General features: G+C 51.9%; 8 protein-coding genes across 9 annotated transcripts; 4 read left to right on the top strand and 4 right to left on the bottom strand.

Annotated features, from left to right (window-relative positions):
- Positions 1-33: 33 nt before the first annotated feature.
- Positions 34-2,608, bottom strand: AAFC00_001676 (uncharacterized protein; the record flags this gene model as incomplete). The annotated part of the gene is made up of 3 exons (XM_069340889.1): positions 34-363; positions 438-2,283; positions 2,352-2,608. 3 exons carry the CDS (start codon positions 2,606-2,608, stop codon positions 34-36), a joined length of 2,433 nt encoding a protein of 810 aa, XP_069204406.1.
- A 2,569-nt stretch (positions 2,609-5,177) lies between these two features.
- AAFC00_001675 (uncharacterized protein) lies at positions 5,178-6,437 on the bottom strand (the record flags this gene model as incomplete). The annotated part of the gene is made up of 2 exons (XM_069340888.1): positions 5,178-5,801; positions 5,856-6,437. 2 exons carry the CDS (start codon positions 6,435-6,437, stop codon positions 5,178-5,180), a joined length of 1,206 nt encoding a protein of 401 aa, XP_069204405.1.
- Positions 6,438-7,177: 740 nt separating this feature from the next.
- AAFC00_001674 (uncharacterized protein) lies at positions 7,178-9,177 on the top strand (the record flags this gene model as incomplete). Its single annotated transcript, XM_069340887.1, has 4 exons — positions 7,178-7,309; positions 7,371-7,579; positions 7,643-8,912; positions 8,965-9,177. 4 exons carry the CDS (start codon positions 7,178-7,180, stop codon positions 9,175-9,177), a joined length of 1,824 nt encoding a protein of 607 aa, XP_069204404.1.
- Positions 9,178-10,644: 1,467 nt separating this feature from the next.
- Positions 10,645-11,097, top strand: AAFC00_001673 (uncharacterized protein; the record flags this gene model as incomplete). The annotated part of the gene is made up of 2 exons (XM_069340885.1): positions 10,645-10,659; positions 10,711-11,097. 2 exons carry the CDS (start codon positions 10,645-10,647, stop codon positions 11,095-11,097), a joined length of 402 nt encoding a protein of 133 aa, XP_069204403.1.
- Positions 11,098-11,978: 881 nt separating this feature from the next.
- AAFC00_001672 (uncharacterized protein) lies at positions 11,979-13,161 on the top strand (the record flags this gene model as incomplete). The annotated part of the gene is made up of 3 exons (XM_069340884.1): positions 11,979-12,113; positions 12,257-12,381; positions 12,558-13,161. 3 exons carry the CDS (start codon positions 11,979-11,981, stop codon positions 13,159-13,161), a joined length of 864 nt encoding a protein of 287 aa, XP_069204402.1.
- A 109-nt stretch (positions 13,162-13,270) lies between these two features.
- Positions 13,271-16,458, bottom strand: AAFC00_001671 (uncharacterized protein; the record flags this gene model as incomplete). Its single annotated transcript, XM_069340883.1, has 2 exons — positions 13,271-16,345; positions 16,408-16,458. 2 exons carry the CDS (start codon positions 16,456-16,458, stop codon positions 13,271-13,273), a joined length of 3,126 nt encoding a protein of 1,041 aa, XP_069204401.1.
- Positions 16,459-17,199: 741 nt separating this feature from the next.
- Positions 17,200-17,864, top strand: AAFC00_001670 (uncharacterized protein; the record flags this gene model as incomplete). Its single annotated transcript, XM_069340882.1, has 2 exons — positions 17,200-17,401; positions 17,548-17,864. The coding sequence occupies 2 exons, from the start codon at positions 17,200-17,202 to the stop codon at positions 17,862-17,864; spliced, it is 519 nt and encodes a 172-aa protein (XP_069204400.1).
- A 338-nt stretch (positions 17,865-18,202) lies between these two features.
- On the bottom strand, positions 18,203-22,300 carry AAFC00_001669 (uncharacterized protein; the record flags this gene model as incomplete). Of its 2 annotated transcripts, XM_069340880.1 has the most annotated exons (2): positions 18,203-18,418; positions 18,476-22,300. In XM_069340880.1, 2 exons carry the CDS (start codon positions 22,298-22,300, stop codon positions 18,203-18,205), a joined length of 4,041 nt encoding a protein of 1,346 aa, XP_069204398.1. The 2 variants fall into 2 exon arrangements, with proteins under 2 accessions (XP_069204398.1, XP_069204399.1); XM_069340881.1 differs by having other exon boundaries at positions 18,203-22,300.
- Between the last annotated feature and the right edge of the window lie 845 nt (positions 22,301-23,145).

Below are 23,145 nucleotides of genomic sequence, written 5' to 3'. Positions count from 1 at the left end.
AAAAAACACACCTGCCCTTTCGTGTGTCTTCCTCTAATAAGCCATGGCGGAATTATCCGCACACATCTCACTGACAATCTCGGCGAACCTGCCCGTGACATCCTGATCCTGCTTGGCCGTCTGGATAGCTGTCAGGATACTGCTGACGCCGACGTTGATCGTCTCGCTGCCCGTCGTGTCTTTGATTTCGCTGATTGCGCGTGCCACGTCCGTGTCGTTGAAAACCTTGCTCTCTTTCATGATGACGGCGAGTTCGGCCGGGGTGGCGACGTTGGGCACAGGTATCTGCGAGCCAAAGTCTAGTTGGAGTTGTTGCAGCACGGTTCGTGATGATGTTGTCGCGAAGATCAGAAGGGGTCGGCCCTGTGGGTTTTTGGTTAGCATTCTTGTTCACGTCTACATGAAGGAGAGGAAGACAAGAGGGGAAAAAGAGATACCTTTGGAGGCTTGTTCTCCATCAGACTCTTCAGCGCCGCCAAAACACTCGCACTGAACCTAGGTCCCACGGGCACCCAGTCCACAAGCAACTCCACGTTATCAATGACTAGCGCGTTGATAGGTGACTTGTATGCGTCCGTGAAGACCTTTTGCAGGTGTTGAATTTTCTGAATCTCGTTCATGCCAATCATGTCCACGGGTCTGACCAGCTTGATGAAAGGGAAGCCAGAGTCCAGGGCGAGTCTGGCGGCGAGAGCGGTCTTGCCACTTCCTCGCGGACCGTGGAGCAGCACCGAAAGCAAAGGCGTGCTGCCATCTCTGACTTGGTTGATGTGCAGACGGCCTCGGTTGAGGATGGTCTCGATGTGCTGGGAGAAGTGAATGATGCCGCCCTCGACACAACGATCGAGCTCTTCTTCCGATACACCAAACAACGGGTGCACTTCAGCCAATGCGTTGCGGAAATCCTGCATCTTGACCTTCATGTTGACGACGTTCTCGTCAATGGCTGCGACTGTGCCGACCTTGATGTGTCTGCTGAACGCAAAAGACGACGCACTCTTGACCAGACCACTGATCTCGGCACCGCTGAAGTTGCGGGTCGAGTGTGCCAGCTCTTTCAAGTCAACATCGTCGCCCATGACATTGTTCTCGCGCATCTTGGTAGTGTGGATCTTGAGGATCTGTTGACGGCCCGCCTCGTCGGGAAGGGAAATCTCCATGTGCACTTCGAGACGACCGGCTCTGAGCAAGGCCTCATCAATCATGTCTTTTCTGTTGGTCATTCCGATGAGCAGGATGTTGTTGAGCTGGTCCACACCATCCAGTTTCGAGAGCAGCTGGTTCACGACGCTGTCACCAACTCCAGTACCGCCGCCGGCCCCGGAGCCTCTTTGCTTGCAGACTGCATCCAACTCGTCGAAAATGATGATGTGTAGACCCGACTCGTCACCCTTTTCCTTGTACTCTTTCTCTGCATCGGCGAAAAGCTTTCGAATGTTCTCCTCGGATTGACCGACATACTTGTTGAGCACTTCAGGACCGTTGATGACCTTGGGCTCTCTGGCGTTCAGCATCTTTCCAATCTGCCTCGCAATAAGGGTCTTTCCTGTTCCGGGAGGACCGTAGAGCAAGATGCCGCGCACGTGCTGGATGCCGAGTTTGTCGGCCAGTCCAGGAGGGAAGATTCTCGATGCGAATGCACGTCTGAAGATGGCGCTGAACTCGACGTCGAGACCGCCGATGCCCATGTCCTCGAACTTGAAGTCTGGTCGTACCACCGAGTTTGCAGCAGGTCGTCTGGTCGAGCCCTTGATGTTGATGCCCGTCTTGACGTCCTTGTAGTAGTTGATGGCGGTGTCGGGAATCAGGATACCACGGGCACGAGGGTCACTGATGGACCCCTGGGCCGAGCCAGGCTTCATGGTGTGGAGATCGACGAGCTCAATGGTCTTGACAATCATGCGCAGGGGAATGCTTTGATAGTCCATGAGGATCTGCTGTCCAGGAGCGAAGATCTGGTTCTTGAAGTTATTGATGAAGGCGCCAGCCAGCTCGTCCTGATCATATGGCTTGTCGGTGGACTTCTTGCCGGCGAATCCGACCTCGACGTCCATGCTGCCGAGATAGGTCGACGCACCTTGTGAGAAGGGATCGTAGACGTGTGCATCGACAACGTCGGTCAAGGCGACCTGCATCCATGTTCGCATGGGATCCGAAAGACTGATCTGACCAGCGGGCCAGCCCTGAAGCAAGCGCGCAGAAACAACAAAGTTGCCATTCAGGATGAGGTAGAGATCGCGTCCGTCCCTGTCGGCGGGGAAGTCTTGTGGCGAGACGGCACAGCTGTTTTGTGAGTGTCAGCTATAACGACTGTTTTATGCCGCAATCCATCAAACGGGGGCAAAACTCACACGTTGCCAAAGACGAAGCTCAGATCCCTCAACTGAGCAGGCCTCAGCTGCTTCCCTCTCCCTGCGCTGTGCTGCATGGCTCCGTGTTTGCTGTGCGAGTCGTTATAGGTGGGCGGCGGCGTGGCTCTGGCTCCGGGCGAGGCGAATCTCGAGTCGTGTTCTCTATGGCTGGGCGTAGCTCGGGGGGGCGTCGAATGGCCACCGTGACCTCCTCCGAATGGATTCGGTATTGAGGGAATGTTGTTGCGATTGAACATGGGATGGTTTCCAACTACACTACTATGCTGTGTTTCAGGGGACTCGTGGCAAACAACTTGTTCCTTGCTTCGGCTTAGTGGTCGATCACAGCAAGGGACAGATGGTGGTGTCTTCGAGCAGAGATAGTCTGATTGACCCTGATGCCTTTTGGGGATCGTGACAGGTCCAGAGCAGGTACAAGGTAGGTGATGTGCAGGTACGGTTTGTATATTGTAAGGCATAGAAGAATGGAAGAGCGCGGGTCACGCTTGACACTTCACACTTCGCTCCTTCCCAGTCATTCGGGTTTGGGTCCCCATCGCTGCTGCTCCAGCTGGTCCCTGGAAACGGAAATGGAAATGGAAATGCGGAGGATCGGCGACGTCATTCTTGGCTGCTCTGTTTTGTCACATGCTGTCAACCTGTGTTCCAGGCTAAGGTAGCATCAAAGCGAACCCACATAATAATCCAGCAGGCAGTGCAGGTAGGCACCAGTATTGCTCGGGGAAGACATCTTCACAAATCGTCATTCTATATGTATCCCTAATCGCCACGCAAAGGCAGCAATTCCCTCGATACACGAGTCGTGCACGCGTGCCTGACATGAAAACACTTGCTCTGCATTATGTGTGGGTATATGTACACGTCCTGCATCCTGCCTGTCCGGGTCGCCGTAATCGTATATCGCCGCCGCCAATCCCTTTCCCTCCATTCCTCAGCATCCCTTGTTTGGCCCATGGTCTCGTCGCTTCATGGTGCATATTCTTTCGAAACCTTCCCAGTAGAGAGCCCAGTAGAGAGCCGAAGTAGCAAGACCAATGTCAATGTCCTCCTCGGTCCACTGTCCCCATAAACTACCATGACTCGTTCGGCCAGGGGGACACCTCTTCATCCTGCCTCAACTCCGTGCCAGCTTAGTAAACAAAGATCAAGAGAGCGCCCTTATCTATAGCCACTCCCTCCTCTGCGACTGGGTCTTCGCGGAGGCCCCACGCTCGAACCCTCCTCCTCCATCACCTCGACGACATCATCGCCCGGGACCCTCCGTTCACCTGGCACTGTCCTTTCGTCCACGATGAAAGTGCTCCTGGGCATAGACGGTGGGGCTCTACTTGAGTCTCTGACGATTCGCTCCTGTCGTATCACTCTTTCTGGCCGTGAACCGCGACTGACGGATCGCATTTCCGATCTCCTCGAGCGTCGCCTTCGGGGCGACCTTTCGCGCACGATTTCCTCATCCACCACCGTTGCGTTGCGCCGGCCGTTGAGTGTGGAGAAAAGCCATACCAGGACGAGAAATCCTGCGACTGCGCCGAGAGTCGCGCCGACTACTGTGCCGGGTGACGGTCCGCTGTCTAGACCATAGTACACTGTGGGAATGGCGACGGTGCCTTGCTGTCTTGCGTGCAACGAGGAAGCTCCGTGCGATGTTGTGGCGGGTAGAGAGGACCGGCTTAACAGGCGCGTTGTGAGTGAGCGGACGCCGTTGATCATGTGCGACACTTGGATCGAGCTCGACTCTGTCGCCTCGCCCAAGGCATGCATGGCAGGCATGGTGCCGTTTTTCGGTATGTAGTTGTGACAAAACAATAAGACCAGAACGTCTCGGTCGCAGCGAATATCTAGGCTTGCGCAAAGCGAAAGTTGACGTGTGCGTCTATATCCAAGGTAAGATGAATGTAGTGATTACTATCTGTCTGCCTGTCTGCTTGCTTGTTGCGTTCGGCGGGGTTTGATGATACGCGGATTCAGTGGCTCGTTGGTCCGGGGATAGTGAGGGCTTGCCGAAACTTGGCAGTACCAATAAACAGACGAACTATAGTTCGTCGGCGACAATAACCTTGTGGTCGAGGAAGCTATGATAGTACAAAAAGCGAATGTGATGTCCAATGTCGCTGGAATGTCGTATGGCGACTATTATGCGGAGTAACAAGCAGTAGAGAGAAAGGTTGATTACTGGCAGGCCCGGATACCTTTGTTTGTGCACTGTCTGCTCTCATCCCGTGTGGGAGGCTGGGAAATGGCGGGACATTGTGTCAGGGTTTGGAAGATGTGCGCTAAAATCGAACACCCGGGTTGCTGTTCCATAGCCGCATGGCTGCGTCTACAGCTTGCATCTTGTTGTGCAAATGAACTTGAGACGAGTTCACGTATCATTATAGCAGTAAAATGTTATCTTCTATCTCCTATTGTTCTGTCTCACATGTTTAGGAAGGACAATGCGCCAAAAGCGCACGAGCGACATACGGCGACCTTAATTGCAATAATTCTCCGGCAATCGTTAGCGGGCCGACGAAAGCCATATGAGGTATAGCACACTTGTGGCATATTTACTGTTCAAAGTCACTTTAATGAATCTCGCCAAGCATATACGAGGCTCACTTACATACCTTAGCAAGTGGGACCTGCTCACTCAACCACGTGTATATGTACGTGCGGCGGCGAACAGACAATTCTGAAGCGTCAATGCAAGCGACCAGCAAGAGCCGCTCCATTTGCCCGCAAGAATGCCCGAGTACATTGACATGCACCACTGTGGAAAGGACGAAGTAACGAAAAGAAAAGTTATGTAGCGGCTAAATCTATGTCTCAAGACTTCATCGCAGCTCTTTCCATAGGACTGATCGAAGCTATAGAATGTTGGTCCACCTCCATGTGCACCATTATGTCCCTCAGGTTAATGTCATCATCATATGATCCGCGAGACGAATCTTTGACAATTGAGCTTTCTGCTCTGACTGAAGTCTTGACATTAGCCCGATTGAAGTAATGGTCCGACGGCCAATGTGCTTTCGGATGGACCAGTCCTGCATCGGACCTCGAATGCTGTAAAGCAAGTTCTTCCACGTCGGCGGGTTCCGTGTGTCGAAACGTCGAATTCGCTGTGCTTCTCATCGTGTTGTACCACACAGCAAACAATGGCTTCAGACTCGGTATCGATAGAGCCATGAGGGTGCCTCCAACCTCCGAGACCTCGATAACAAGCTGTGGGTCGTAGTACCATGAGCCATCCGATGCCCACTGGCCTACGACGCAAAGGTACAGTCGAGCGATGCTTATGCCAATCACCATAACACCTGGCATCAACAGCATGGCCAGCATGATCTTGCGACCGCGAGACAACTTCAAGAGCCATATCATTGCGGCAGGAATCGTAAAGATGATCAAATCGCACACCAGAGACAATCCTGAATTGGTCACGTAGACGGTGCCCTGCGACCTTGGTTAGTTTTATTAAACTGTTTCGGCAAGAAGCACAGTACTTACCCAGGTGACGCATGTATATCGATCAATATTCGGTTGCCATGCATATGGCCACAGACCTGTGACCGGTCTGCAGTGTGCGAGAATCAAGAAGAATTGCGGCAAGAATGCGCAGAAAAGAAAGACTGCTGCCACCCGTACAGCCAAGAGGAATTGCTGATGACGAGCGCAGAGTCGATAAAAGAAAGCCAGTCCAGACAGGCGACAAAGGAAAAGTGCTGCTGTGTATATCAAATGCGCCGCATAGTCGTTGACCTCTGTCTGATTCGTTTGCGACTGCGTGAGGACATATTGAATATATTCAATGTGTCGACCGGAGCCTTCTCCGATCAAGATGAAGCAAAGAGCGACGAACGCAATGAAGCATGTATAAGAAATCAAGGCAAGCCAGTCATCTATTCCAAAACTCTTGACAATAAAGACCCTCGAAAAGCATCGCAGAAGCAATACAATGCTGACTATAATAGTGATGACAATGATTGCGATGATGGCTGGTTCATCTCGACTTTCGTTCAGATATTCTGCAGTTATCCCAGGGTCAACATTGCCACTGGCGATGGCGGCTGCTACATCAGCGTCGATCATGGCAGTCGAGGGTGTTGGCAGACAGGCCTAGGATCGACGGTCCGTCGCTATGATTCTACCAGTGTCATGGAACAAGATCAGCGTGTCATGGAGCAGCAGAATAGCAAGATTAAAACAAAAATTAGGGCGAGGAAAAGTAGACATGGAAGCCAGACAAGCTTATTACTCTCATCTTTGAGACCCACCGTTGCACATGCGCTTGAGGCCGAAGCATTACTTGTCGATGATGTGCGCCACTTAGACGGCCCCAAAGTAAACGTCCCGTGGGAATGATTTGACCATTCTAGTCAGATAGGTGTAGAGTCCGGCTCTAACGCAAAGAAGCCGGAAGGTGTAAGCGTGCTAACATGTGCTCAGACCTCGATGCAACGATCTACGTTGCGCCTAGGGTGGGTCACTTCGAGTCCACCTACCGAGCAGATTTATAGAAGGTGAGGTAGGGGGGAATAGACTTTGTTTAGCCAAGTTTTGGCTAGATTTCTTATTTCGCATGGTATTCCACAAAGCGACAAGTGCAAGACCACGCCACATACCCGGTCCCTCCATCGATGATAAGTGTAGATCATCAAATCAATCGGAGTGCTGAGCCGCCGAAGATGAACCTGTGCCTGGCCCTGCTGCGGCGTTCTGCTCGTCAAAGTATGTTCGGCCCGTGAATTGCGACTAGAGGTATATAACAACCGAGAACCCATCTTCTCGCTTTGTATACCCAGACTGACACAGTTTCGGAAGACATTGCAATGCAGATCCGTCGCATCTGTTACACGATATCGTGCACCCTCGGGCTTGCAGTCGCTCTGCCTGACCCCACCTCGTCGTCGACTCAGGCAGGTTCTAATTCCGGAGCTGGAGTAGCGCACAATGCTTCGTCTGTAAGTTCACGTGTACTGCTGATGTTCTAGGATTCGTCCATTGACTTACTCTGACCCATAGCAAATTCTCGACTCTCCCTACCCGTATTACTTTCCACGTGAAAATGCCTCCTCAGCCGACTTGTTCCGCATGCAGAAGTGCCAGGGTCTAATCATCGAAGACGCAACAATTGATCAGCTGCAGGCATGGATGAAGGACGGCAAACTCACAGCTGTTGACCTCGCAGTATGCTACTTACAGAGAATTTACCAGACCGATGACTACATCAAGTATGTTGGCTTGTTCTTTGAGGCATCCCATCTGGTTGACGTGCGTGGCTAATCGCGATATAGCTCGGTGCTAGAGATCAACCCAGATTTCCTTAAGATTGCAGCATCGCTTGACAAGGAGCGCGCTGCAGGAAAGGTCCGATCTCCTCTCCATGGCATTCCATACATGGTCAAGGACAACATCGCCTCGAAGGATAAAATGCAGACTACCTCCGGATCATGGGCTCTTCAAGGATCTGTCGTTCCCCGTGATGCCTTTGTTGTATCCAAGTTGAGAGATGCTGGTGCTCTTCTTTTCGGTAAAGCTACACTCTCCGAGTGGGCGGATATGCGATCCAACAACTACTCCGAGGGCTACTCAGGCCGTGGTGGTCAAGCTAGAAGTTCCTACAACTTCACTGTCAACTGCGGCGGATCATCCTCCGGCAGCGCTATCGGAGTGTCAAACAATGTGTTCACATTCGCACTGGGCACTGAGACTGATGGCAGCGTCATCAACCCAGCCGAACGAAATGGCATTGTCGGCTTCAAGCCCACTGTCGGCTTGACCTCCCGTGATGGTGTCATTCCCGAGTCCGAGCATCAAGATACTATTGGTACCTTTGGCAAGACTGTACGTGACGCTACTTATGCGCTCGATGCAATCTATGGAATCGACGCTCGTGACAACTACACTTCTGCTCAAGCAGGAAAGACGCCGGCAAAGGGATACGCACAATTCATCACGGACAAGTCAGCCCTCGCCAACGCCTCATTCGGTATTCCCTGGGACAGCTTCTGGGTCTATGCGGACGGCGAGCAACAGCGACAGCTTCTGAGTATCATCGAGGACCTCAAGGCCGCTGGTGCCACCATTGTTAACAACACGGAATTGCTCCATTACGACACCATCGTCTCTCCCGACGGATGGAACTGGGATTACGGTACTACTCGTGGTTTCCCCAATGAGAGCGAGTACAGCTACATCAAGGTTGATTTCTACAACAACTTCAAGAAATATGCATCCGAGCTTCAAAACACCCAGATTCGCACAGTCGAGGACATTGTTGCGTACAACGAAGCAAACGACGGTACTGAGGGTGGCTACGAGTGGCCACTCGGCATCCCTGCCTTCTACTCTGGTCAAGATGGTCTGCTTGCCTCGCTCGAATCCAAGGGCATCCAGAACGAGACATACTTCCAAGCCCTAGAGTTCTGTCAACGCACCACACGCGAGGAGGGAATCGATTACGCGCTTGCACAGGGCCACAACGGAACCCAACTCGATGGTCTCCTTGTGCCCCCAGATGTTGCTCAAACCACCCAGATCGCCGCTCAGGCCGGTTATCCCATGGTAAGTTGAAACTCGTGTGTTTTAGATCTGAAAGAGTACTAACAGTGTTCAGATCACCGTCCCCGCTGGTGTCCACTCAGCGAGTGGCATGCCCTATGGCCTTGCGCTAATGCAAACAGCGTTTGGCGAGGAGAAGCTTGTCAGGTACGCTTCTGCGATTGAGGACTTGCAGCACAGCAAGGGTCGTAAGCGTCCTGCTCCCGAGTGGCGCGGATATCTGGAACGAACGATCCCCTTGATCAACGCAGACGAAGGATCTCCGTAAAAAGTGGCAGAGACTGGCTCTAAAAGTTCATGGGTTGCTTCTAGACAATAGACATGGTCACATAATTGCATAATGGTATAGCTCCGTGCTACTGGTGTTTCTGATGCACTCATGCAAAACCGTTTGATGTCATTGCTCGAAGCCAACGTGTTTAGTGTACCGCTGCAGTACAGTTTCTCAGGTGGAGCATTACTGGGTCGCAGAAGTGCCCATGATTCATTGAACATCCTTGCGGATCGACTCGATGGCACGCTACGCCGTTCGGCTTGTGAAACTTTCTAAGCATGATGCAGGGCAGGGCAGATGATAATTTTTTGAACCTTAACCACTGTGGTGAATTAGGCGGCCACACAGCAGCGACTCGCGGCATGAAGCATCGTTGGAACATGTAAGCAACCAAGTAAACAGACGGATATCGCGACTCGACAATAGAACAACCAATATCGGAGTATGGCGATGTGAAATCTCTTATGCTTTTCTTAGATGTCACAGACAAGTCCGTCGCATACCGGGAAATTGGTTTCACGATGCGCGGAGATACCTGGGTACTGATTGCGACCAGCAAGCGCAAAGCAGAGAGCAGGGTCTTCTGTCGGCGGTGCGATCCCGTCGAAGAGCGGGGTCAAGCGGAATGATGCAATCCATAAGTCGACCCACTGAACACAGGAGGAGAAACAAGTGGTACTTTTACGTGTAAGTAAGTGAATTATATCAAGGCGACAAAACTGCCTTCGTGGACTCGGTAAATTGAGAGTATACAAGCAGAAGGTATGAATGAATCACGCGGTGGTTTTCTAGCTACTTCTCTGCGGCCTCGATCTTTCTTGCTTTCTTTGCCGTGTTTATTTAACCTCCGTCGAAGAACATCATCACATGACGCTCTTTGGTGCAATATGAAATAGCACAAGACAAAGTCTTGCGCGGCGGCACTGCCTCACGTCTCTCATGTTCTCTCGACTCTTGGCTTTTTGCCTTTTTGCCTTTTTCCTTCGCCGTTTGACGCCGTCGTCGCCGCGTTTGCCGGCCCATTCCATTGCGCACGCAATTCGTATACATACATAAGGTAGGCAGCTCAGAGGGCAAGCTTGGGAGGGTTTGGCTTCTTGTCTTGGAAATCTCTTGGTACAATCTGCTGCTACGGAGGATTCGACACCTCTTTTCGCATTACTTGTTGCCCTTAAACCGCTGCCTACTGCTGCTGCTGCTGCTGCTGCTGCGCCCGAATCTTATTGAAACGTCGTCGTCGCTTTTCTCACATCGATCCATTAATATACGCATTCTGTGCGTCTCACAGCGCGACTTTCCTTTTCTGTCCATATATTCGACATATATCTACGTACAATCGATTTTTTGGACTCTCCGCGCTATATTCCACCATTGACTCGTCCGAATCGAGTCGAGTCTTCGAGTCAGTAAAGCGCAACAACTTGAGGTTTCGCATCTGCAACCACATACACACAGCTCAAAATGTCAAACAAATATGTAAGTCACGACTCTCTGCACTCTCCTCCGAAGACTAATGTGTGCTCCCAGGACGCACCTCCGGGGCCACCCCCATCCTACAACAACTCCCAGCCCTCCGCGCCCCCAGCCGCGCACTACGGCGAGCCCGGCGGAAACGCTTCCTACTACAACAACCCCAACGAGCAGCACCAAGCAGACCCGCGCGGCATGCCGCAGTACTACGGCTCTCCGGCACCACCGGGTCCCTACGGCGCCTCGCCTTACCAACAGGGAGGCCCGTACCAGCCGCCGCCACAACAAGGGTACTATCAACAGCAGGGCCAGCCGATGTACGCGCAGCCTCAGCAGACGTATTATGTCCAGCAGCCGCCTCCGAGAGGCAGTGATGGTAGTGGTGTCTGCGCTGGTATTATGGGCGCGTTGGCGTGTTGTTGCTGTTTGGATATTCTGTTCTAGACGGAGACTTCCTTCGCGACTGCCGAGCAGGCGGAAGTGTCGAGGAGAGAGAGATATGGTCTGGCAATTCTCTTCCGAAGAAAGAGAAGGAGCTTGATGTTTCTTTGGATATCCCGGATGAACGAAGAGGCGGAGGTGATGGTGGCGCCCCTTTTCCCCCTTTCCCCCTCCATTCTGTGTAAATGGGCTTTATCTCACGTGTTATGATTATCATTACTTTATTAATATGATGGCTTTTTGAGAAGTTTTCTCCTCGGAACTGCCTATCCTCTTTTGTTTTACTTGTTTGGAGTTTTTGCTTGCTCTGTTCTGGTGATTTATACTTTCTTCTTGCTATCAAATGCGTTCATTGCTTCGAACGGGGAATGCGCCTGTGCACCTGTACGAATATCTAGAACCAATGCCTAAAACAAATACCGTACTAAGCAAGATGGAGGAGCACAAGACAGATGGAAGGGACCTTAAGATGGGGTACTAGGTAATATCCAAATGACGATTGTTAGTGGGGGTAAAATGGTAGCAAAGCAAGACTCGACATGGCTCAGATCTGTCGAATACTCGCAGTCAGCATTCAATTTCTTTCGCTTTCAATCCGTATGAAAACAACGAGGACAATGGAAAACTCACCATTTTCAACGGCTGGTTCTTCGGTCCTTTAAGGATATAGTCTATCTAACAACTCTTCATCTCAGGTCTCTGATAGCGCCGAAAAGCCTCTATAATTGGAGATCTGGGGTAATTAGAGGATCTCCGTCTCGGCCGCTCACGATAAGATGCAGATAAGATACGGATAAGGCAAAGAAATTCACTTTCGGTGCTGATTGGTGATTGATACCTTGTGACTGTAAACATTCCACCATAGTTTTGAGAACAATCCGATCATGTTTTATGCAATCGGACTCGGCCTGGCCGATGAGAAAGATATCACTGTCAAGGGACTCGAGATTGTCAAGCGCGCTGAACGTGTCTATCTCGAGGCGTATACCGCTATCCTATTAGTAGACAAGGAAGCACTTGTGAGTCTTACATCCTCTACGCATATCTTCTTCCCTATTCTTCTCTCAGTCAATCAATCTGTCGAAACAAACATGAGAGGAAGAAAAAATAAAAGCAAGAATAACGGAAGACTGACCAATTAATTTCGTTACCGTCGCAGTAGGAAGCGTACTATGGACGGTCTGTGATTCTCGCCGACCGAGAGATGGTCGAGTCCTCCAGTGATCAGATCCTGGCCGATGCAGACAAGGTGGACGTGGCATTCTTGGTCGTAGGCGACCCGTTCAGGTGAGTTTTTTTCTTGCTATACCAAGATCCGCGGAGCAAGGTTGTAAAGCGACGTGCATCTGGAAGATGGGAGGAAGTAGAAGACGGACTCGAAGAAGAGCATCACAAGATCGGGACAAGAAAAAGAGACGAAAGAAACTCAGAAACCTCCGAGTCTGACAACCGTAAATCAACAGCGCAACAACGCACACGGACCTGATCCTGCGCGCGCGCGCCCTCTCAATCCCGATCCAAACCCTGCCCAACGCCTCCATAATGACGGCCATCGGCGCGTGCGGGCTCTCCCTCTACAACTTCGGGCAAACCGTGTCCATGGTCTTCTTCACCGAGAGCTGGAAACCCGCGTCCTACTATGACCGCATGCTGGAGAACTGGAACCTCGGACTGCACACGCTCGTGCTGCTGGATATCAAAGTCAAGGAGCCGGACCTGCAGGCTATGGCGCGCGGAAGGATTATCTACGAGCCGCCGAGGTTCATGACCGTTGCGCAGTGTGCGGCGCAGATGATCGAGACGGAAGAGGAGAAGAAGGCCGGTGTTTTTCATGCTGATGACGTTCTTGCTGTGGGCGTTGCGAGGGCTGGTGCTGCGGATATGAGTATTGTCGCAGGCACGTTGACGCAGCTGGCGGAGGTTGATATGGGCAGGCCGCTGCACAGTCTTGTGCTTGTGGGCAAGAGGATGCATGAGATGGAGAGGGACTTTGTGCGCGAGTTTGCCGTCGACAAGACGGTCTTCGACGAGGTTTGGAAGAAGAGTTATGAGGGTCACGGACAGTAGTGCATCTTACAGTTGACCATTCACGAAACAAAAAGAGACCATAATGAACGTCGAGATAATCAATTCATCTGATAACATATTTTGCACATTCTCCTTGTTACAAGAATTCTTAATACAATCTCAGACTATCCTCGTCCAACCGCCCAAACATCTCCTCCAAATCCCCTCCGATCGCAACAATATCCTGCGCCAACTGGCCCGTCACGAGCGCATAAGCGTACAACAACTCATAGTCCTCTTCGGTGGCCAGACCAGCCTTGTCGGCATCGCGCCGAAACTCGAAAATCTTGGCCAGGAGCCTGTCACGCGTGTGATCAATATTGGGCAAGACGTCGTTGAGTGGATACTCGAGCTTGATGCTGGAAGCCAGAACGGAAAACAGATGGCTGATGCGCGCGGACAGGGCGAATCTCTCGGCGCGTGTGTATCGCAACACTTCTGCTTCCCCCGGAGAGGCTTTGAGATCTTTGGAGATGACCACGTTCATGGCATGGAAGTTGTCGAGCATGCGCTGCGTTCGGTCTAGGATCCTCTGCGTTACTTTGTCCGGGAAGGGTGCGCGGAGTTCGAACTCCGAGGCCGCGGCCTTGCGTAAGGAGTCGAGTTGGGTCAAATAGGTCTGAAGCTCGGCTTCTTCCCGTATGTCCATGTAGTTGCTCACTGGTTCGCCGAGCAGGAACATGGCCAAAGGATCGCGTTTCCAGATCAGAGACATGCGGAGCCAGAGCACACATATGCCGTCTTTCAGTTTTCGACGCGCCGAGATGGGCCATAGCACGCGTGTCACTATGATACCCCATATACACCCTGCAACGACAGACAAGAATCTGTGAAGCACGATCCCCCATATCTCAGGGTTGATACCGCCCTCGTCGTCATCATCCTCGTCGTCCCTGCTAGCCAACAGATAGGCATACAAGGCGGACAGATTGTACGTGAGCAGGATAAATCGACCCATAGGTCCCTTGCCCAGGGCCAAGATAATGTAAAAACAGAAGATCGACACCAGCCAGCCGAAAAACCCAAGCAGCCAGGGGTTTTCGTCTGCCGCAATCCAGGCGACGATCGCAAATACTGCACCGAGCGCAGTACCGAGGAAACGTTCGAAACCTGTAGTGTTGGATGCTCCGATAGTCATACTGCAGACGACCATGTACGACACCAGTCCCCACTCACCACGCCAATGAGAAAAGAATGGGCGAGTCACGGCTAGAAAAGAAGGCAGAGCGAACAGTGCAGCACCCACACCGACCTTGACTGCGAAACGAATGTCATCTCGACGGACGACTCTCAGCGTGCGGTAGATTCGATGTGTCAACGGCTCCTTTTGGTCCTGTGCGTTCTTGGCGAATTGGTCTGCACGCTTGATGGGCTTGGTTATGTCTGTGGATAATGCTTCTATATCATGTGGCTCTGGTAGACGCATCTCATTTGACACCGCTCGAGAGCCAGGTGCACCTGACCATTTTCTCCAGAAAGCTAGCCACCACCAGGAGCGTGAACGAGGCTGTACTTCGGTTTCGGCCTTGAGCTCTTCCAACAGATCGAGATAGAGCACAACATCCTCAGCAAAGTCAATCATGGCTGCTGCAAAGTGACCACAGCTTGCCGCCACTTCTTCAAGATCTGCAACGCGTTCGAGTGAGTGGGTACCGCTAATCTCCTTGTTCCGATACAAAGTGGAGAGAGCATCTCGTCGCGCACCATTGAAAAGGTCTATTGCCGCCGCAAGACTGGAGCGAAAGTTTGTGTTTATGGCAATTTCGTTGTCAGAGTCGGGCTTGAAGGGTAGTTCGTCGAGAATCTGTTTGAGTGTGAAAGCGAGCGACTTCAGTGGTGGTCCAAGTTGCCTGATGAAGGTAGTGAACATATCTCCGGGTGACAGTAGCTGATGAGAGTCCAACATGCTGTTCGCCAATGTTGATGGATTGGAAGGGTCAGGACTGCTCCTTGAAGCTGGCGAAGTACCAAACTCTGGAGTCTCGGAGATAGACTCGAGGGTGGGACGACCCTTAATGCTTTGAGTAGGAGTGGAAGCACCATTGGATCTGGGTATATCAAGTGTTGAGGGGCTAGTGGAAGACATGCTGGAATCTTGCCTGCTAAAATTGGACGGTGTCTTGAGAAAAGTAAATTGGGTAGCTGCGGCACTCGAGAGACCGCCCATATTCTGGGAGAGCCTCTGGAGGCATCTGACCAGGTTGGCCTCAATGGTGTACTGCTTCTCTGTGCCAACAACGTAGTGCTCCCAACGTGACTCGTTGAGGTTCTTCCGCATTGAGCTCGCAGTGGAACGGTAATCTTTGTCAAGACGCTGGTAAGCAGAGCTGCGCATTTCCTCCTCGGAGCCAGACAAGAAGGCTCTGGTGATTGCGATGAGTTTGTCGCCGAGTATATCAGTGACTTTGGTCATATCACGGCAAAGCTCTTTGCGCGCATATCTGGGCTTTATCAACAAGTTCACAGCAGTGGTAGCTGCCATGCCCATAATAACCATTTTGAGCACCTGAACGACTTTAGCTTCAGAGAACTTGGCAGCTTGGACAGAGCCCTCCTTGGTCAAGACAGTGATGATAGCCAGAGAAGCCAGACTGCAACCGACGTTGACAGTGGGATGACCAAGCCTCTGCTTCGTCCAGGCGACGAGACCCAGTCCTCCACCGCAGAAGAAGATCAAAACCAGAGCATGTCCCAAGACGAGCAGGCCACGCGTTCCCAATGCCATACTGAGGCCCATACTGCTGAAGTCGATAAAAGCAGCATAACAGAAGGCAAGCATCGCGATAACGAAAGCTTCAGCCATGCTACCGGCAGTGCGAGAGGGATGAAAGTAGACGGTGACGGTGGCGACGACATGTTTTCCATCTTGCTTACCCAAAAAAGCAGAGATGAAGGGTACAAAAGTGGCAAGAGAGCCAAGCAGATAGGCTACAGAGCACTTGAAGATGCCTTGACCAGTGGTTGATTCACAAAAGTTGACCGCAGCATCTCTCGCATGATATAGACGATAGGTGAAGCCAGAGCGAGGGGATGAAGAAACGACTTGACCGATCAGAGACTCGCGCTCCTCGGCAGGGCCATGCTCGTTGTGAGCATCATCAGAATCCTGGCCCAAAGCTGGAAGGGTGAATACACGACGAACACGTTCGCCCGTTCGTGGTAAGATCAAAGTAGCATTTCGCAGCTGGATCATGTCAGCAGGTGAGGTGAGGCTGAACGTCGGTGTACGAGAAAACAGAAACTCACATTCCGTCGGTCGAATCTGCGCCCAAGAGACGAAGACTGACCAGTAGGCATTGCCTATCACAGCAGCATGTCGTCTATGGCGATAAAGGCCTGCACTACTATCGGATCCAATGTCCGCTTATCTTCGTCTCTCGGCAGCCCAAGATGGTAAGGAATCACGAACAAGACTTTACTGTAGGGGAGGCGGGCGGGAAGGTGGGAGCTAGTAGAGCGGAGTGTGGCTGACACTTGTTGCACTGTGCACTTGCAGCTATGGCTGCCTCTGTGGCGGTGCGGTGGGCATAGAAGTGACCGGAGAAGGCCTAAAGAGTGATAGAGTAGCGGCGTTACGGACCCTGGGATGACGACAACGGGCTGCAAGCAACAGGCCAAGTAAACTGCACCAATCACGAATGCAGGAGGCTGAGCAAAGAGTCATTCTTTCCACGACCGTCTGTCTCGTTCAATCAATCAATCACTAATTGCCAACCAAAAGGAAAAGACATCGAAAACAATCGGGACACGGCCAGCGCATAACCTCTGATTTCACAGCAGTCGGCGCTTAAAGACAACACAGTCACCATTTCCACCACATCGGGCAGGACTCCGCAGTCCCAGTTGTCGCAGACTGAACCAAGACCACCTGATCTACCGCGCCTACCTTTGTTGGTAACCTGACCCAACGTTCCCACTTCACATCGTCTCGTGCCTTCCAAAGCGACGCCTAGTCTTGTAGAAACCCACTCGAAACCCTACACGCTAGGACGACCACTCGAAACCCCAAGGCATCAGTCACACTCCACACGAATCATCATGACGGACGCACTACACAGCATCGACACGGACACGGACGCTCAGAGGTCGACGGGCACATGGAAGAGCGACGCATCGACGACGTCAAGCACAGCCATGCGCTACGACCTGGACGAGGAAGACACGACTCCGATCCTGAAATACACTTACGGCGGCGACATTTCGACGACGTCGCAAAAGGACTTGTGTCAGGAACTCGACAGTGAGTAATAAAAGATCCTGTTCCGATTCGCTATAACCACAATCCCACATCCCCATCGCATTACCCAAAGCTCACAGTTCTGCGCCTCATCATCGTCTGGAACACCAAGATTCATAACTGACCCCCCTTTCCCCCCCCTCTTCCAGACGACACAACGCACGCGCAACACAGCCGCGTAACAAAGAAACAAATCCCGCGCTTCGCCTCCTCGCTAGAAGTCAAGCGCCACGACCTCTACCTGCCGTCCGAACGCCTCGAATACAGTAAATACCCAAACTACGACTCATCGCTCGCCGAGATCCGCCTGCCCTCGAGCGTCTACTGGAACCGTCTCTTGTTCGGCAGATACGATAGTTTGTATATTGTCAGTCCTGAGACGAGTCCCGAGAACAGTGAGGCCGGCAGTAGTTTTGGGTCCGCGAGTGCGGTTCTCAGGGAGGATAGTCCTGTGGCTTCTTCTTGAGGTCGATGTGTCATGAAGGAAAGAGGGCTGGGCGTTATTCGAGGCATGGTATTGGCCTTTTTGGCATACTGGGGTTGGATGGAAAGGAAAGAATCGCGTGGCTCGGATACCCTTTGATTTTACAAGTCGCTCATCGCACGCAAATCGCAACGTACTCTACGAATCATACATATACTAAAACGTTTCATACTTGAAGTCTGTTCATTCTTGCCTATTCATTGAGATGTCGCCTGCCTTACCCATGCTCAATCTATACCGTGACCAATTTGGTAGATTCGTGATCAAAATCACATGCAATCTTTAGGCCTTGCCTAGGGTTTATATACGCCTCCGTCCATCTAAGCAGACGCCTCGGCCTCCGCCTGTCTCATAGCCACACTGCCCTGTCTCCAAGCCTGTTTGGGATCAGCCCACAGATGCTTGTTGGCCCTGCTCTCCTCGCCCACGGGTCCCCAACCGCCTCCACCGGGCGTATTGATGATGATTCTCTCGCCCGGCTGCATCGACGCCGTGTTCTTGGCTCCGAGGTTGATTCTTCTCTCTTCGTATTCTTCCTCTTTTTCTGATGCCACGCCCGTTGCTGTGTCCTCTGGACCTTGTAGCTTCGGCACCTTGCGGACCCAGATGTTCAGGCCGCACGCGGCGTCTTCGCCTCCCTCTAGTCCGTACGGGTGGTAGACTCTTCGTTCAGACAAGATGGATACCTGGACCGGGATTCTGAACTCGATGTCGCGCACGACACCGTCGCCTCCGGGATGCTGGCCCTGCCCTCTGCTGCCTTCGCGGATGCTGAACTCGCGCAGCACGACGGGGTAGCGTCGCTCGAAGACTTCCGAGTCTGTGATGCGCGTGTTGGTCATGTGCGTGTGCACGCCCGACGTTCCGTTCCATGTCGGTCCAGCACCTGAGCCGCCGGCGATGGTCTCGTAGTAGCCAAATCCTTGCGTGACTTCGCCGGACTCGGACTTGCCGCCGAATCCGAATGTGAGATTGTTGCAGTCGCCTTGAGATGCAGCGCACGCGTCGAAGGCTTTGAGCACGACGTCGGTGACTCGTTGCGAGGTGAGGACGTTGCCGCCAACGACTGCTGCTGTTGCGGATGGTGATAGGAATGACTTCTTCGGGATCTTTACCGTGACGGGCTTGAGGCAGCCTTGGTTCAAGGGAATGTCTTCGCTGATCAGACATCGCAAGCAGTAGATGATGGCGCTGTACGTGACTGCTTCGGGAGCGTTTATGTTGCCGTACACTTCGGGACCTGTGCCAGTAAAGTCAAAGACGGCTTCGCCCTTTTCGCTATCGATCGACACCTTGAGTTTGATGGGTGACCCATCATCCATGAAGTCGATAGCAGACAGATCTTGGCCTTCGAATCGTTTTGAAACCTGCTTCAGTAAGGCACGCACTGATTGCTCGGCGTTGTCTTGGATGCTGTGCATATAAAACTGCACAACTTCCTCACCGTAGTCGCCAATGAGTGTGCTGATTAGGTTGATACCCTTTTGGTTGGCTGCAATCTGTGCCTTCAAGTCGTTGATGTTGTCGGCCAAGCAGCGCGTGCCTGAGCAGCCCGGGTATTGGGCCGGCTCGTCGAGCAGAAGCTCCGTAATGCGCTTCTCGTTGAACTTGCCCTCTGACACGAGCTTCTCCGTCTTGATGGAAGCACCCTCTTGGTACAGCTCACGCGAATGCGGCGGCATCGAACCCGGAAGGATACCGCCGATATCTGCGTGGTGAGCTCGGGAAGCGACATAGAACACAATCTTGTCGCCACTGAATGCAGGAGTAATGACAGTGATGTCAGGAAGATGAGTTCCACCATACATTGGGTGGTTCGATACGAGCACATCGCCCTTCTTCAGCTTGCCCTTCCAGATCTGCGATTGCTTCTTGACGCAAGTGGACATGCTGCCAAGGTGAACAGGCAGATGAGGTGCGTTCGCGACCAAGCCACCGTCAGCATCAAACAACGCACAAGAGTAATCCAGGCGCTCTTTGACGTTCGTACTGACTGAGGTCTTTTGCAACGCTCTTCCCATCTGCTCCGCAATAGCCATGAATCGATGAGCAAAGATACTTAGCATGATAGGGTCGACATTCTCGGTGTCGACTTTTCCTTCTTGCTCGTCGCTGTCGCCAATGTTGATCACGACATGGGTCTTGATGACCAATGCCGATGCATTCGGGGTGACGACGATTGTTTGAGTGCCATCTGCAATGATTGCAGGTCCCTTGACTCTATCACCGACTTCTAGATCTTCCAACTTGTAGATCGATGTCTCCTGTCGGCCGCCTTCAAAGTAGACTTGTGATGAACCGTACGTTTTTTCGCCCTTCCCGACGTTCTTGGGCTTTATTTCTTTGAGTTGTTCATCGACGGTCTGGTCCAGTCCATCGAATGTCTTGCCAATACCTCTTGCTCTCACATCATCGATAATGATGTCTCGGTCAGGTAGTGTGAAGCCGAATTCTTGTTCATGTTGCTTGACAAAAGCCTTGCCGAACGCCCAATCGTCGCCATTGAACTCCGTTTCGCTCTCTTCTTTGGTGGGCTTCATCACCATGAGAGCTGACTCGGTGCCACGATAGCGCATGTTGAGGTATTCCTCGAAATGGATGTTTCTTTCTTCGAAGCCCTGGTCCCGCAAGGTCTTGGTTGACCTCTTCTTCAACTCCTGCATCTTGCTTTGGAGGTATTGTCGAACCTCCTCGTCATAAGACCAGACCTTGGACTCTGGTTCTTGCCGTTCATCGACAACATCGGCAAGAGCCATTCCATAAGCAGATAGCACGGAAGAGTAACGATGAATGAGCACTTGTCTGATACCTAGCGCCTCTGCAATGGCAGTTGCATGCTGTCCCCCAGCACCGCCAAAGGTGGCTAGCCTGTGCTTCGAGGTGTCGTGACCTCTTGCCTCTGTTAATGAACGAATTGGGCGAGTCATCGTCTCGTTTGCAATCTTGATGAACCCGTACGCGATCTCATCAGGAGTCATTTCTTTTGAGCTATCTCCCTTGGAGACTTCTTTGTTGATGGTCACCGTGAGCTCCTCGAAAAGTTTTTTGCTCGCCTCGACGTCAAGCCCTTCGTTCTCGTTCGTGCCAAATATCTTGGGAAAGAAATCTGGGAGGAGACGGCCAAGGAACAGATTGGCATCCGTAATGGTCAGCGGACCGTCCTTCCTGTAACATGCAGGACCAGGGTGGGCACTGGCAGATTCGGGGCCAACGACAAAGAGACCGTTCCTGAAGAAAAGACGCGATCCTCCACCGGCAGCGACCGTGTTAATGTCTAGTTGTGGTGACTGGATGGTGACACCTGCAGTAGTGGTCTCGAAGACGTGATCGTATCGGCCTTCACCATATCTGCTCACATCGGTACTCGTGCCGCCCATGTCGAATCCGATGACCGGAGTCTTAGTCTTGGGGTCGTACGAAGTAAGTGCATAACCAACCACGCCACCAGCAGGGCCTGATAGAATGGCACGGAGTCCGGAAAATATATCAACATCGACGAGTCCGCCATCTGACTGCATGAACTCGCATCGAGCACCCTTGGCTTCTCCACCCTCCTTGACACTAGCACTTCCTAGACCACCCTGAAAGCCTTTCTGGAAACCGTTGATGTACTTTTTGATAGCAGGAGTCAGATATGCATCGGCACATGCTGAAGTAGCACGAGGCACGAGTTTGATCATGGGCATGAGTTCGTGGCTCAAGCTCACATGCTCAAATCCGATTTCTCTTGCAATCTTGCCAATCAATGCTTCGTGCTGGGGAAAGGTGTAGCCGTGCATCAAGCAGACGGCGATGCTCTTCAAGCCGGAATCGTAGACCTCTTGTAGTTGCTTCCGGATCACATCTTGATCTGGTCGTTGCAAGATTCGGACAGTCTCACCACTGAGACCTCTTACTAGGTCTGCATTCTCGCCGGTCTCCTCGATGGGGCTGGCCTTGGTTTCGTTCCTCGTTGGGTCTTCTGCGTAGTCTTCAAGAGTGACTCTCTCGTCAATCTCGACCACCTTCTTGTACAGGACTTCAGGCTTCTTAATGCCAAGATCGAAGATATTCGGTCGACTCTGGTTGCCGATTTCGAGACAATCCTTGAAGCCTTTGGTGACAATCATCGCAATGTCCTCTCCTTTTCGTTCTAATAATGCATTGGTGGCGACAGTCGTACCCATGCGGATACTTTCGATCTTTGAAGTATCTAAAGGCTCGCCTCTGGGAATGTCCTTGCCTGTGAATTTCGATAACAGCCTCCTGATGCCTTCCAGCGGAGCATCATCGTAATTCGCAGGGTCGACAGATAATAGCTTGATTACAACATCATCCTCCATCTTCCCCGAGCCGGCATTACCAACGCAATCGGTAAATGTGCCACCGCGATCAATGGCAATGCGAATGCCATGTTCGCTCTTGATTTCTGTAGTCATTTCTTCTTCGACCTTGTCTTCTGCTGTGCACAGAATGCAAGTCAGTGTGCAAGTCAGGTTGTGCCGGATCTGTGTCGACAAGGGCACGTTTGGACAACAATATCTAGGAGACGCTGACGAAGTCGCGAGAATAAAAAGAAAGAAAATATGAATAAAGATGCGAGCGAGAACACGACCTACAGCAGGCTCGTCTTTATATATTCAAGTACTTTTCGCAAGGCTGTCTAGATGCTAAGAGATATGAGTCTTCTTCCCCTCGTAAAGTGTGGATAGGTGATCGCTGAGTCGCTCCTATCGATAAGAGGCGGAGTGAATCCGCGTCATGGCAGCCTGGTGTGGGGCACAAGACTAAGGTGGACAAGATAGAGATTAATGCAGAATCACTAGGTAATTATCTGAAGCCTACCTTACCTTACCTACCTTACACAGATACCCAAAGTATAAGAGAGGCTTGATTGTAGCATCAGATTAGTCTCTATCACCGGGGAGTGACATGTATAGTGCAGTGCGGTCGGTGACTTGGCCCCCTGAAATGATGCTAGAAAAGCAGACTGATAGACGGCTTTCCCACCCCCCTTTAAAGATAGAATGACATTATCGTCCCGTAGAGTAGAATTAGGGGAGGGACAGCGCCCCGGAAGTGTGACCGCACGAGCCAGTGAAGTGCGTCGTGCGACAACTAGGCCGTCTCCCACCACAGATTCACCTTTGTTGCTAATATTATCTGCAACTGCCGCATCAGCTGTAATAAGCCCAACAAGTCCATCCCCAGAGCGCTGAGATCATGTCCTGATAGCACACATGAGCACGCTTCGAATGCTACTCTACTCCACGTACAATGCAGC

Source organism: Neodothiora populina, assembly GCF_041146345.1.
Source record: "Neodothiora populina strain CPC 39397 chromosome Unknown canker_contig_13, whole genome shotgun sequence".
NCBI classification, from domain to species: domain Eukaryota; kingdom Fungi; phylum Ascomycota; class Dothideomycetes; order Dothideales; family Dothioraceae; genus Neodothiora; species Neodothiora populina.
The sequence above is the reverse complement of the archived record's forward strand: the minus strand, read 5'-3'. Positions and strand labels throughout refer to the sequence as shown.